This window comes from Haliaeetus leucocephalus, unplaced genomic scaffold (genome assembly GCF_000737465.1).
Source record: "Haliaeetus leucocephalus isolate CR32 unplaced genomic scaffold, Haliaeetus_leucocephalus-4.0 Scaffold450, whole genome shotgun sequence".
Taxonomy (NCBI): Eukaryota; Metazoa; Chordata; class Aves; order Accipitriformes; family Accipitridae; genus Haliaeetus; species Haliaeetus leucocephalus.
In genome coordinates, this window is record NW_010972886.1 from 5,909,372 (window position 1) to 5,925,088 (window position 15,717).

General features: G+C 36.7%; 1 protein-coding gene across 1 annotated transcript in view; it reads left to right on the forward strand.

Annotated features, from left to right (window-relative positions):
* EPB41L2 (erythrocyte membrane protein band 4.1-like 2) overlaps positions 1-15,205 on the forward strand; it is a 71,951-nt gene extending 56,746 nt beyond the window's left edge. Inside the window, exons 14-19 of the mRNA XM_010574703.1 lie at positions 1,235-1,795; positions 3,726-3,848; positions 4,428-4,526; positions 6,617-6,697; positions 9,397-9,535; positions 13,957-15,205. Coding sequence (XP_010573005.1) covers positions 1,235-1,795; positions 3,726-3,848; positions 4,428-4,526; positions 6,617-6,697; positions 9,397-9,504 — 972 coding nt within the window. The 3' untranslated portion in view covers positions 9,505-9,535; positions 13,957-15,205. The remainder of the gene's footprint in view (positions 1-1,234; positions 1,796-3,725; positions 3,849-4,427; positions 4,527-6,616; positions 6,698-9,396; positions 9,536-13,956) is intronic.
* Positions 15,206-15,717: the final 512 nt, after the last annotated feature.

Below are 15,717 nucleotides of genomic sequence, written 5' to 3' on the forward strand. Positions count from 1 at the left end.
CAAAGCCGTAGAGAGGCCGGAGCGGCGGCCTGCAGCCTGCTTCTCGCGTGTCAGAGCCGGTAAGCTGGTCGCTTCTTTGAAGAGGGGAGAGCGAGCCGGCTAGCGAGCTCAGTTCGAAGTGCTGGCTGGTGCCTGGTTAAGCTTCACGGGGAAGGCTGGCTCACGCCGGGCAGGTGCTTTCCTTGGTCAGCAGCAGTAAAAGCTAGGATTAAGTCACAGATGATGTGTCGGCTTTTGTGTTCTTACTGTTCCAACTCAAATTTTGCTGCAGACTGGTCACTAAAAATACGTCAGATCAAAAAAACCTACCTAACACGTAATTTACGGGGGGCTGTCTGGGATAGCCATCACAGATCGTTTTGTTACGGAACGAGTACTAATAAAACTGCTTTAAGCTCATCAGTTGGCCTCCAAACTGCATCCTCATGGGATCATCTTGGTAATCATGTATTGCCGTTCTGACAACACACCACCCTAAACAGTCTCCCGCTTGTTACCTATTAAGTTTCATAAAGTAACAGACCAAAGATGAACAACTAATAAAAATCTTACAATAAAGTCTCTTTTTATTCTGTGTGATGATAAACTGATAGTAGAGTACTAAACAGGTTTGTTTCGGTTTTGGTTTTTTTACTGCCCCTTAATATTATTTATTCTTAATTCCTGATTTAACTGAGAGAAATAACTGCCTCAGTAGCATCATTGCCCAGTGCATTCATGCTTTTATTTTCGGTCTTTCATAATTAAATTCTTATCCCAATTAATAATGTCCATAATTCTTACCTACTTTTGAATGGAATATTTCCATCAAGTGGAAGGAAATGAGCACAGTCCTATGTGAATCTTGCAGTGAATACACAGTGTCTGTCTAGTATCATGTATATACATTCTTAAAAGCTTGCTTGGAGGGTGTTGCGCTGTTGAAAGGGGTTATGCATTGATTTTTGTCCTCTGATTGCTTTTTGTTTCACAGAGACATGCTACCAGAGCAGAAGGGCCTTGTACTGGAGTCAGCGATGCTGATAAGGTTCTACTGATTTTTTCCATAGTTAAATTTGGCTCTAACTCTTCCAATCCATCTTCATTCTTTCTTTCCTTCCTTTTTCAGCTAACCATCACAACCATCTTTTGTCTTCTACATGACATGAACCAGACATCAGCTGATTTTGTTTCCATCATTTTAATTTATTCATATACTCTACTTTTGTTTTTCCTCATCCGTGTTTTTGTGCAGAGTTCACATGAGACTCTGGACATAGTGGAGGAGAAGAAGCAGGCAGAGGTTGGGATAGAAGAAACACTAGTCGTAGATGAAACCAACAAAGGGAAAATGCAAGTTGCCACTGATGCTGGGGAAACATGTAAGGTGGAACATCTGTCAAAAAAGGACTCTTCATCATTGCCATCAGATAGTAGCAGCAGCAGCAGTAGTAGTGAGAGTGAGGATGAAGAGGTGGGAGAATACCAGCCACATCATAGGGCAATTGAGGAAGTCATCAGGGAAGAACAGGAAGAAGAGGAAGACATGAAAAAGAAAGAACATGAAGAAAAAATACAGCATGTGGAAGCCACACCAGAAGGCAGTAAACTAAATGTACCAGTTGAGCACACACAAGTTACAGCTGAAGATTTGGTCCAGGAAAATGCAGTTACCATAGCTACAGAAGAGAAGAATTTGTCAGAGGAAATTAAGCAAGATTTAGGTGAAGAAAAAGAGGAAGAACAGCTCAAACTCAATGGAGATGTGTCTCATGTTGACATTGATGTTGCACCACAAATAATTTGTTGTTCTGAGGTAAATGGTAGAACAGTTTGACAACTAGATTAAGCAGAGATCTTTCTTGGGGTGAAAATATACCTGCCTTTCTTCTTCTCCTATTTCTCCAGCTCTTCAGGCATCCAACAAGATTCAGATCATTTGGAAGGGGAAACCATTGATGAGCAGTGAAATTCTGTCTCCTTCAGTTATGGTTTCTGACTTTTTGCTAGAACTGAGTGAGAATCACCAGTAAGGCAAACCTTCCGAAGACTGACATCTCCTTTTTATCTCTCCCTTATTTTATATGCACATACATAATGTATATTTATTATTTACATGTTTCCAATGTTTTAAGTCTCGTCTTGTCTATTTGTCAATTGTTTTTGACACGTCCATGACATGTAATTGTGATTGGAAAACTATTGGCAATTGAAATTAGAAAACACCCGTCACAAATTTTTGTTCCCCCCCCCCCCCCCTGCTTTTCTTGCCTTTTTTTTTTTTTTTTCTTTTTAAAAATGTTAGGGATTTATAGACTAGAATAAGTATGGCTAGAAATCGCATAGGTGAGAGCACTGCATTGTAAAGGGGTGAGGCATATATCACAATCTTACTGTGAAGTCTTCTAGTGAAGTAGGTATTTAGGGAAGCATGCATGGGTTCCAGTCACTATGAGTTGTTTTAAGCCAAATAAGGTTGAAGGGCTCATTACTGGCCAAACTTTACAAAGAAGCAGAAGGGGAAAAAATGAAGCGCAGGGATGCGTCTCTTTGTAATGTTGTCATGATCTTCTGCTGGGTTTTTCAACAATTGGGTTGGCTACAATTTTTCCCAGTTAATCTACCTGCTTGTTCTTGTAATGGTGGGAATTTTTTTTTTTCCTTTGCACTTAAATGCAAACACCTTCCTTCTTTTGTTGTCTTTTGCATACACAGGTGGTCTGATTAATGATGTGAAAGAATTAGTTTATAAGATATAACTGTAGAAGTTGCAGAGACCCACACTTCCTAAAAATATAGCTAGTTTGGAGGAAGAGGAGAAAGGCTGCTGTGTGTGCAAGTGTGTGTGAGGGAAAGGAAGGATTTTTTTTTTTTTTCTTTCTCTTGGGATTTCCCCCCATGTGCATCCAAAACCAATGGGAGATAGCCACTGATGCCTCTATAAAAACATCAAAAGGCTTTTACTATATATATTTTTTTTAAGTTCCTAAATATATTGAAAATTTGCTCCAATAAGTCAAGTCGCAAGTTCACTGGCTTACAGACCCCTGGTTAATTGCTTTCTTTGCAATATTGCAGAGAACACGACTAGCTAACTCTAAATGGTTAAAATGGCTTTTTAGAATTGTTGTCAAAGAAGCCATTGATTTCCAGAATTATTACTTTGACTGTAGACTGCTTAAAAGCCAGTTGTCAAAGTTGTTTTTCTGTTCCAGAAGTAGTACGTATTAAAAAGATAAACTTTTACGTAATTTCCTTGGAATTTCTAGTCCTTATTTGCAGTTTGACTGAGCAATGATAGGTATTTTCCCAGATTAGTTCTAATATGAAGCTTATCCAGCTGAGCTAGCGATCAGCTTCTTTATGCAAACTAAGATATTATTATTATTATTATTATTATTATTATTATTTTGCCCTAGTGATGCTCTTTTACACATTTTCAGTACAAGTGTTGCAGCTTGGTTTTAGCAGTTGCCTTCTGTAATATGTCCCGTTGGCTGAAACACAGAACTTTGGCAAGGTTATTAGGAGATTAAATTTTTCTACCATGTTATGTAGATACTAGAGGTCTCCTGTATTAGCCTTCATTTCACTTTGCTTATTTTTTGCATGCTTTTTGATTGGGAAGACAGTCAAATGCTTACCTTATTGTTACTATTTTCTTGCGGTTTTGGTTGTGTTTTCTTGGTCCACTTTACAAACATTCTTCTGTCTTTTGAATTGATTGGTTATTTCTTGCACCACAGCCTCCAGTAGTGAAAACAGAGATGGTAACCATTTCAGATGCCACACAGAGAACTGAAATCTCCACTAAAGAAGTTCCAATTGTTCAAACAGAAACTAAAACTATCACATATGAATCTCCACAGGTATGGTGACTGGGTTATTATATTGTTTGCAAGCTGGTTTTTATTCCTGTTACTTGTAGATCAAAATAGATAATGTCCAAAAAATGCTTTTCAAAAAACTATACTTTTTTTCTAGCAGCTAAGATTATACTTTGGCTATGAATTAGGTAAATGAAATGTTTGTAGACAAAGCAGTGTTACTTCTGAAGTTCTCAGTGTTTTTTTTTATATAAGGACTTAACTGCTGTCTGCAAATGTATAACTCATATTTAGTTTTGGAAACTTGATTAAAACATGTCATTGCTCCTGAAAGGAACGTGTAACTTTATTCATAAAAAATAAAGTAATATTCATAAATATTCATAATATTCATAATATTCATAATATTTTAATATTCATAAATTCTTCTTTTCCACAAGAATGAACCATAACAGTCTTACATGACTCAGTAACTTGGATAGTTTCTATTTAGATTTCAGTTCTAACTGAACTAAAGAATGTGTTTAGTAAGAAAACCAGCTTTTTCTCCTGTGAAAACAAAGCTTTTAAATGCCAAAATACAAAAATACCTTTTTTTTTTTTTTTTTTTTTGCCTTACAGTTTGATGGCAGTGCTGGCGGCAATGCTGGTGTGCTGCTGAGTGCACAGACAATTACATCAGAGTCAATTTCTACTACCACAACTACACACATCACAAAGGTAAAATAGAATAATGTCTCTCTGAACTAAAATAACCCAAACCCTCAAAATAAAGTCTTACATGAAGCTTTTCATATATCTGCTAATTTATTGAAGAAAACTGACTTGAAATGGATTGGATTAATCCCAGGCACGTGTGAGAGTTAATCCTTCTGTGCACAGATTTTGAACAGAGAAGCCCTAATGAATAAGCAGCAATATCTGGTAACAGGACAGGGAAAGGGAGAAAAATATGATTCAGTTTTCAGTACTTCATATAGGTCTTATTTCTGTGTTTGACAAATGGGTATGTACCTAAATTTCTACAGTTTTGGTCCTGTCATCACTCTTTGTTAATGTAACTGATTTGTCTGAGGTCTGCAGGAGCCATGCTAAAGGCATCAGTTATAAGGATGAAGTGAAACAATGTTTTCTCAGCCTTTGTGTTGATGATCCTTGTGCTGCTAGGTTTAGACCATATTTAAAAACAGATCATACCACTAGATTACTTTGCAAGCATATTTTGATGCTGAATTATGTGCTCTGCAAGTCCATGCTTGAAAAGGAAAGGAAAACTCAGTGTTAACAGGACATCACATCTGTTTCAGTCTCATGTAATGTTTCATGCCAGAGCATTTTAGAACTACCAAAGCATGATGATGCTGATGATTATTCTTATTATTAATTTATGTAAATATTTATAAAATTTCAGGTGTGTCCCAGCAACACAGTTTTGAATGCTTGTCTTTGAACTCTTCACATAATTTTCCAAGAAATTTACAGAAAGCATTGTTTAGGGTAAAGCAGAAGGGAGGAGGGAAACATAAGGTGTGAGTTTGGGATTTTTTCCCCCCAAGACAAAGAAGCTTCACATCATCGTAGAGTGGAACAATAATTCACTGCTCATTGGGTATATATTCAGTATATGTATTCTAAAGGTTGAAATATTCTTAAGATTGAAAGTTGTATTCACAGAATGACAGTGGAAGGATTATGTTGGAAAGTTGTCAGATAAATCACATGAAATAGAGTAAGCTCAGAATTTAAAATGTGTATGTTTTGTTATACAGACTAGTCAACAGGTCCTTTTCAGTTTCCTGTTCCCTTTTGGAATCATTAAGCCACCACCATTTTAGGAAAAAGTCTTTATTCAATAAATTGTGCTACCACAGCTAGAGGGGGGAGGGTTAAAAAAGTGTACATTCACTTGTCAAGTTCAGATGTCAAATAATGCTGCTTTTTGGAAAGAGCCACTAAAGAAAATGGTTTCAGTCTTGTCTTTCACTTAAAAAAATACTGGGATTACCACAATGCACCAGATCCTTATCTTTTCTTACCAACTGCTTATCGTCAATTTAAAAGACACTCTAAATTTTCTAAACTTTCTGTTTTACATCCCAAACTGTTCGTTATTGATAAAGTGATCTGCCAAAATAGTTTTAATATTCTAATGGTGTTCTTAACATTTGAATCTTTCCTAGTACGGTTAGTGTATCTTTAGTAGTAGTTTATTCTTTTCTCTTATACAGGCTTTTTTTTTTTTTTAAAAAGCATATAATATGATTTCTGTGAGAGTTTTTCTGTAAGCTAAAATGTTTCAATCATGAGAGTAAGAAATAAAGCACAAGATTATTTCCATCAGCAATGTGAAATATGTTGAAAATATCTCACTAAGGTCCATGAACAGCAGAACTGAAAACCAAATTGTTTTTGTATTTAATGGCATAGGATTCTTCAGAGACTGAGAAGAGGCCCATGATAGATGGGTTGAAATCAAAGAAAAGACTCCTAGAATTTTCGTGTTGCCAGATTTATGTGGTGGAAGAAGCTGGAATTCCAGTTTGTCTGCATATCTAGATCTGTTCAAACTTGGGCTCCAGTAACAGAAAGAATTCTCTATGGCTTGGTTTTTATCAAGTTTAGCAATTACTAGAATGTGACTAACTGCATAACTGAAAAAGGAAAGGATGATTTAGCACCAAGAATATTTACTACTAATTGCAACTCAGTCACAGGAATTTATTTGTTTCAGTGCAACAGAAAGGAGTGCTTTGTGGCAGTATGGAATAATTACAATGATGTTTTCTTCCTTTTTTTTGTGCCAAGTGTAGATGGTAAAAGGTGGGGTATCAGAAACAAGAATTGAGAAGCGCATTGTCATTACTGGAGATGCAGATATTGACCATGATGAGGTGAGTATGTAAGCTGTTAACACTTACAATGTGCTTTTGTAGTCCAGTGAGATCTAGATGATATTTCAGAAACCTGAAATAAGAGAAAGGTAGAGAAGTTGAATAAGAGGACATAGAAAGACCCTGAGACTGTTAATTGTGGCAAAGTTGTTAAGCAATCACATTTTGTGAATAAGGAGCCTTTAGAATACAACTGAAAGAAAAACAGCATTCGTAACTCTGCATCATAGATCATGTGAATGGATTTCTTACTATTTCTAAAGGGATTGCTTTCTTTGGAAGAGACAATTTATTTAGTGCTGCTTTTGCCATTTGGGAGGAAAAGCATTACTAAAATAATCTTATTTCGATACATTAATCTGGATAGATGGGAGTTTCTACTGAATTGTGCCAGCAACATCTGAGTGCAGCACTCGTTTTGACTGAAAGCTTTGAAATATATGAAAGCATAAACTGCTCAAATTTAAAAAATAGTGTTTGACTTGTATATATAAAATTCTGTATAACAAAAGTAATTGTTGATCTTCTGGAATCTTATGTAAGTACCTTTCATCTCTATTGGTACCAAAGCAGTATTTTACAATGCCTTAGAAACTAAGGTTAAAATCTACCTGCCCAGTTAAGAAGGCTGAATTCGAGCAGTACACAGAAAAATAATTGAGAAAGTGCAATTATCTTTGTAGCGATGATGACACAATTTTTATTGTTTTTGATCTGAAAAACTATAGTAACAAAGTCAATCAACAGTCACTGGATAATACAAATGGAAAAGCCTAGCTTCTGCATAAAGTTGCAGTGAATCCAATTCTAACTTTATGAAAGCTACACAAATCAACATAACAGGATTTAATTTAACTTCTTAATTGTAATATACTGAGAGCTCTCAGGGAATTTAATTTCACATTTTGATTTGCCTCCAGAAAGTGGCTCTTGACAGGTTGAATCTCTTCTTGAAACTCATAATTAAATGACAGGGCTGTTCAACGTCAGGCATGGCTCTTGTTTGCCTTGACACGCGTTCAGTGCACTTCAGACATCTGGAAAGGTCACACAATACCTTTAGTATACCAGACAATTCTCTAAGCCCTTCTTTGTTTTGAGATAAGTGGGTAATCAAGTAAAAAATGAAATTATGAAAAAGGAAGTACAAAATACAGTTTTAATCACTGAAGTTTAAAGCAGCAGTGAGCAGCTTTTAAGAGATTTAAGAAATCTCTACCCCTTTTTCTTCAGTGGATATGGAGCTCTTTAAATGCACAAACTACATGCTGGATGTTTATTCTTTTGTCTTTTAGCTCCCTAAAACTCATCACTAAAACTTTTTTCAACAGGAAAATAGTATTTTAATTTGGAGTTTCAGAATACAGATGCTTGTATTGTTGTAATTTAACAATTAGAGACATAAGGTTTTTTTATTGTTTATGATTTGATTAAAAACACTGATTCTTAAATCTCAGCAGCCACTTTCTTTTAAATCCTCATTTGTACTACAGAGATTACACTTGGCTTATTGTAAAAGATGAACTAATAAAAAATTGTTAGGATTAATACATCAGCAAATGTCTGTATTGTACCAATGCACACTGTGTATTCTTCTGTACATATTTCCTTAATAGGATTTCAGATTCATTATGATATAATAGTTAAGGTGGCTAATGGTGATGTTTCCAGTCTCTCTTCAGAGTTAGTTATTTCATCTCCCACTTACCACCAATGGCTCGGGAAATTGTAGCTTTTCTAAATTAAGATAAACTTTTTTGTTGCATTATATTTTTCTTGCTCTTTCTAGTATATTTGGGGGTTTTTTTAGTTGTGGTTGATACTAAGGTGAACAGTGAGCTTGCTGTTGCCTCAGAATGCCTTCCAGTTTCTTTTTTTTTTTTTTCTTGTGTTGGGTTCCAACAGTAGTACAGCTCACTGAAATAAGATTTAGATCAGAGGAAGGTTCCAGGTGCTTTTTTGCCTGTTCTGCCTCAGAGGGTGCTCTTATGTGGTTGACTGTAAAGCCTTGTGTAGAATAGAATAGAATAGAATATTTCAGTTGGACTCGTCCAACTGCCAGCTGTGTATATTGGAACATCTCTTAAGAAGATAAAATTTCTTAAAATGTGGAGGGGGGATTATAAGAAACTGAATAATACTTCTATTTACACTTCCATGAGTTAAGCTAGAGAGAGTTCTCTTAAACTAGAAAAAGGAGAAAAAGGAGATTTTTGTAATGAGAAAGAAATTTCTGTTATGATCTTCTTCCAGAATTTCAGTACCATACTTCGTACACATTCCAAAGTATCTTTCCATTTTGTTCAGGAAACTGAAGGGCACTCTTATTTTTTCGTACTGTGTACATTCTTGTGAAATCTATTTGCTAGATATGTTGCAGAAGTTCAAAAACTTCTGGGGTATAAGAATACTTTTTGTCTTCTGGAATGAGCTAGAGGTACAGGATAACTTTATGGTTATTGGTTACTTCCTGGAAATTTTGGTGAATTTTTAGCGGGGGGGGGGGGGGGGGGTTTTGGGGGTTGGTTGGTTTTGGGGTTTGGGGGTTGGGGTTTTTTTACCCCTGAGCCCTCTGAAGTTCAGGAATTTAGAGTTCTGAACAATTATAACCAAAATTCCAATGCTTCTTTCCCATTCTGTGGTTCCACATGAATGTCCTTTTGCTGTTATTGAGTTACATATTTCAAATACATTTGCAGGCCCTGGCACAGGCAATCAAAGAAGCCAAAGAACAGCACCCTGATATGTCTGTCACAAGAGTGGTGGTGCACAAAGAAACTGAACTTGCTGAGGAAGATGAAGAGTAAGATCAAAAATGCCCTCAAGCAAATACTTCAGGTAAGCTTATGTATGTAGTTAACTGTCGTGGTTTAACCTCAGCCAGCAACTAAGCACCACGCAGCTGCTCACTCAATCCCCCCCCCCCCCAGTGGGATGGGGGAGAGAATTAGGAAAAAAAAAAGTAGAACTTGTGGGTTGAGATAAGAACAGTTTAATAGGACAGAAAGGAAGAAAATAATAATGATAATAAAAACAATAATAAAATGACAATAGTAATAAAAAGGATTGGAATATACAAAACAAGAGATGCACAATGCAATTGCTCACCACTCACCAATGATGCCCAGTTAGTTCCCGAGCAGTGATCCCACCAGGCCTACTCCCCCCAGTTTATATACTGGACATGACGTCACATGGTATGGAATACCCCTTTGGCCAGTTTGGGTCAGCTGCCCTGGCTGTGTCCCCTCCCAACTTCTTGTGCCCCTCCAGCCTTCTTGCTGGCTGGGCATGAGAAGCTGAAAAATCCTTGACTTAGTCTAACCACTGCTTAGCAACAACTGAAAACATCAGTGTGTTATCAACATTATTCTCACACTAAATCCAAAACACAACACTGTACCAGCTACTAGGAAGAAAATTAACTCTATCCCAGCCAAACCCAGGACATTAACATAGGAAAATGTAGCAACAGTTTTCTGTTGCGTTGTGTAATAAAAGGCTTGAAATATCTGGGGTGTCTTTGATACATGCTATCACAAAATGGTGAGTTGAAACAGGCACTAATAGTAGACTGTTAGCATAAGAATTTTTATCTCAAGTCCAATCTGACATTAATTGTAATTATATCTTGGTTGTTTAGCGGGAAGACTACATGCAGTTCCCAGTAGTGAAAGGGCACACCTGGACATTTTAATTTAGTCAGCTAATTCTTAGTCCTAAGCACACTGCAATATTTAACCTTTTATCGTTTTCCCAGGCAAGGAGGTAAATACCTTGCAAACTCAAGTTTTAAAGACTCTTACTGGTTGAAAGAGGTATTTGAAGGAATGTCAGTTTATTAGGCCCTCATTTCTAGGAATGAAAAAAAGAAAAACAAAAAAACCCCCTGCCCTCCTTGATGTATTCAACAGAAGGATCAGAATGAACACTGAATAAACCTGCTGCTGCAGTAGTTATAGGCTAATGTCTTAAAGCTCAGTAACCATTTGGGAGTATAAAGCTTCAAATTTCCTTTGCTTGTCACACTGGGTGATGTAATGAAACTGCAGCTTCAGATTTTCCAGACTTGATGGTTTTGTTAATTGTAGATTCAGATTCAGGGGAAAGGTTTCATTTGGCATGGTTAAATAACAATAGGAGAGATTAAACAATAAATGATGTTTAAAAAGCAATGTTTTAAGCCTTCATTGGGAGACATTTTAGTTTCTACTGATGAGTCTCTGTATTTAGCTAGAAGAGCACAGGTGTTATTGGCACATCTCAAGGGAATACTGGTTTAGTACAACTTTAAGTTTTTAATATGCGTTTAGATCAATGTTAATGTAGGGGGAGACCAGGTAAAAGAGATAGATTTTGTATTTTTTAAAGAAATTACATGATTCTTATTTCCTCAGTTCAGTAACTTATACAATGACAGTGGTGGCCCATGGAGAAGAGTCCTAGGTCCTGTACAGGCATGCATTCCCTTAGTATTGAATGAAATTTTTTACCAAAGGAAACTACCTGTCATAAACTTCATCCTGCAGCTTCAGGAGACTTCTAGATATCATGAGCACTGTTCATGAAGTATTCATGAAGGAATATATGAAAAATGAGACACTGACTTGATTCCAAATTTGATGTAAACTACTATAAAGAGAGGAGGATGTATTTCACATAATCCTGATAATTTCTCATGTTGAGAAGATCAGTTTTATTCTTGTGCCCGAGTTTCCTAAGAGCTGAAGATTTCATTGTCAGGTATCACTTCTGTGATCCAGAGGAGAAAAGATGCAAGCTTCAAGGATATGAAGTGCACCTACTGAATGCTACTCTATGAAAGATGACCATTATCAAGGAATCCGAGTCTTCTGAACAAGTCACTGATCACAGATGCATATTTTCAGCTGAAAGACATAGGCTAAAGCCTTAGTTTATTTCATCTACCCACAAGTGTCTTGCTTTTCTTTCATCTGGATAGGAGTGGAGGGGCCACGTTGCCAGCTGTTGTCATGTATATGATCAGTTGGAGGCTTCATGTTGTGAGGTATTGGGGAGAGAGTGTTTCTCATCTGTTGGCAGAATTCTTGGTTCCCATCACTGCACACATCAACTCTTCTGGGAGTTGGTCCTGAACTCCTGCTACCTGCAGCACTGCGTAGAGCACATGCTGAATGCCGTGGAGAAGTCCATGAGGACAACAGTAGGATGCCTGCCCTCTGCCTGCAGACAGAAAGTTTACCCACCTTCTCCATCAAAGTGGTTCCGGTTGCCTTTTCTGGCCCTATACAGATTGTGCTAGAACTACAATGTTTGTTTTGATTATGTGAGTTCATAAATTGCCTTTTGGCCAGCTTTCCTCTGAGCTTGGTGAGAAGCTGGAGGTTTTACATCACAGTGGAGCTAAATTTGAGCTGCCCTCTGACAATTTCTTCAGTTTTGGTGAGATTATTGTGTGTTTGAAAAAGGAATGAAAAATTTTTGCTCATAACTGTGCAAACCAGGAAAACAACATGGATCAAGGCATTGCTTGGTCAACACTCACCGGGACATTAATGCTATAACATTAATACTTTTTTAATTTTTATAACATTATATAATGTTATAAACTGTGGAGATAACAAAGGGGGGTTGCTTGTGAGGGAGGATTGGGGAAAAGTTACCAAAAATTAGGAACTCTGCACAAATCTCTATGTTTTTTCACTGTACCTTTATTTCAGTGTTCAGTTGGATTTGTTTTGTAGCTTTGTTGCTTAGTGTCACTGAAAATGGGTATAGCATGTATGCTCCAGCTTTGTTTTGAAAGCACAGGAAAGGACATGGAACTGTACTGAACTGTGAGATAGGGATGTGTGGATGAATCCTCACATCACATAAATGCTCCAGAAGGGCTTGGAAAAATCCACATCACTTTTGAGAGAGCTATTAGTTTGTAGCAAGGAGAATGCCTGTGATTTTAGGTAATTTCAGTGGTCCATTGGTACACAGCAACATGAAACATGCACGCTCAAACCATCCATCTTGTATTTTCAGCATTTGCATAGCAGGATCTAAGGTAGAAAGATACACTGAGACAGCAGAAGAGATAATTTTGATTTACAAGGATTTACTATTATAATATGTGCTACCATCACATTTTTCATTTGTTACTAATCAGTGTGAAATGTGCCAGTTTCTTCATGCTACCTTAATCCAGAAAAGTATCTTTCAAATCAGTATTCAACATAATCTATCCCATATAAGTAATTACAATATCTTTTTTGAAGGGACTGTGTCATGGGAGGAAGAAACAATCTTGGCAGATTTGCACCACGTTATACATTAGTGACCAGCTGCAAAGTTGATTCTGATCCTTCATCAAATATTTAACTACTTTGTAAAAATTTTATTCAGAAAAAACTTTCAAAGAATTCCTTCCATCTGCTGAGGGTGGTTTTTTCTTTTTTGAGAAATATATACATTGTGGAATGGTGCTTGCAGTGTATTGGAGAGCATCAGATGTTCTTGTCTGAGTTTGCCAATTGCTTTACAGCTCTTGGTCCGAAATGCTTGTGAGAGAGTAAAAGAGGACTAATATGAAGACATTTCACCATTTGGCTCTTGTATTTGAGACCTGGTGATTTGACTGATGATGCCTTTCAGTTAAACATGAAGGAAAAAATTTAGTTGTCTAAACACAGGCCACCTGAATTGCCTTGAATATGTCTGCAGCTTGACCATCAAGAGCCGTATGCCCTCCTGTAGCAGCAACTGAAGGGCTGGTGGGACTGCAGAAACAGCTCTAGACAATTGTGTTTAGGCCTTGGAGTCATGCCACAAATTTTGATTAGTTGTTTCTAAGGTGATGAAAGCTCTGCCCCGATGACTATGGCAGTATTGTTTTTGTAGACTTGTTTTCTGTAATAAAACTGAGAGATATTACACTGATTCAGAGGGATTATTAATTGAACAAATATCTTCCTTTTTTTATTTTATTTATGAACTAGAATGTGGATTAAAATTTTCAGTAAACTGTGCAAGAGGTGACTATTAAAATACCATGAGAATTTTGGGGAGGGAGAAGATACACTAAAGCAGGAAAAGTATTGATAGAAACTGAATTACTGTTTACCTCATGAACAAAGGGGGCTTTAGTTGATGCAACATTTTTTTTATGAAATAACCTTCCCTCCAAATAACGTATATGGAAAAAATGACTTTTTGACTCTGCTGATGTGACATTCACATAGTATGTGTTATGAATGCTTAGGTAATCTTCCCCCTCCTTTTTCTTCCAGAAGTAAAAATGATACTGACGGTGATCGTGATCGTGAAGAACTGTAATCATTCCAAGTCATCACTACTCTACCGAATTCACCAAGCCTAGCAATGATGACCAGATGTTCAAGACTTAAATGCCAATACCAAACTCCATTTTAACATCTTTGGTCTATATTCCCTTACAATCTTTCTTGTTTATTTTTTATAACCACTTCTTAACACTCTTAGATTTTTTTTTTAAATGAAGTTTTAGAGGATATGATCTTCTTTTGCACAAATACTTGTATTTTTGAAGCTGATTCTTAATCATATGAAAGTGAACAAAAAAGAAGTCTGGAAAGCATTGTTCACTGGAGCAGGTAGTAATTGTGCAGGAAGGGGGATCTTTACTAATTTAGATATAGTTTTTTCCAAATATTTCAAGTGAAATCTCTTACTGGAGTAATTTACAGATATTTTTTTTTTCAGATTATTCAGGTAAATATATGGTATCACATAACAAAGATTTTTATAAAAATACAACATTTCCTAAAATTTGAAAAAATATATTTCTTTGCATAAATTTTATACTGATATCTCTGTAACTCTTTCTGTTCTAAGGTTCTCCTCTCTGTGGAGCAGAGATGGTGTGGCAGTCTATAGAGGAGAAAGAGTTGCAGACACATTTCTTCTGACTGAGCACTGTGTCGTTTTTGCACTTTGGTGCCAATGCTCAACTTTTTGCAGATGTTTTGCTGTCTGCAGCATTCCAGATAAGGAAAGAAGGAAGAACAAAATAGCTTTCTCTTCTTCCAACAAAAGATGATCTAGGCAGCTTAAAACCTTAGTGCTTTTTTTCTTACTGTGTCCAAATTTCAACACTTCCATTATTTGAATACATGTGTAGAATGCTCGCTTTCTATTAAACCTCACTGTCTTCATGTTAGAACTGACATTTCTGTTATTGAGAAGGTATACGTTTCACATGCTTCATCTAATGGTTGATGCAGGTTTTGGGGATACTGAGTAAAAGTGTAAGATGGGCTCCATTCATAAAGTAGTAAGACAGTACCATCATTTGAGACTGCCATTGAGAAAACCTGTTAATTATTTTGGATTTTATTTTTATTTTGTTCTTGGAGGGGGGTTTTTTGTTTGGGGGGGGGGGGGGGGTTGCTGTTGACTCTGTGTATAGTTAAAATGCCAAATTAGATTTATAGCAGCTTGAAGTTGTATTAAGTGATATTTTGCTTTCTGTAATTCTGTTATAAAATAAAGTTGTTTATTCTCTGTATGACTTTTGGCACTCAGACATAAACTTGGAAGATATTTAAGGTGAGAGAGTCAGTTATGAGAACTGCAATTCTAGCTGCCACAGAACCTTGAAAAGCAGGGATTAGTACAAGTAGTCTCCAGGGTTACCAGAAGGGTGGCACAATTGTCTGGCTCCCAAAACTGATACTAAAGTATCAGTGGTTTTTAGACCTGTTCCAACAAGCATCCTGGTTTCTGTGGTTCGGAGAAGAAATGTTCAGGTGCCAGAACAGGCAAGATTTGGACAGCACAGTGCAAGTTAAAATGCCCCTCGATCTGCAAGTGGTTCTACTGAGTTCATTGAGTTAGGATGTACTATGATCTTCAAGTAACAAAACAAATCATAAGACTTCTCACTGCGTTCTTTTTCACTTCTGAGCAATGTATTTTTGGTGCTATTCTCGGTTTAGATTGCTGCCATCTGTCAGCATGCTTGCTTAACAGAAATTCCTATTAGTTTTGGCTTTGTATAATTTGGATAACAT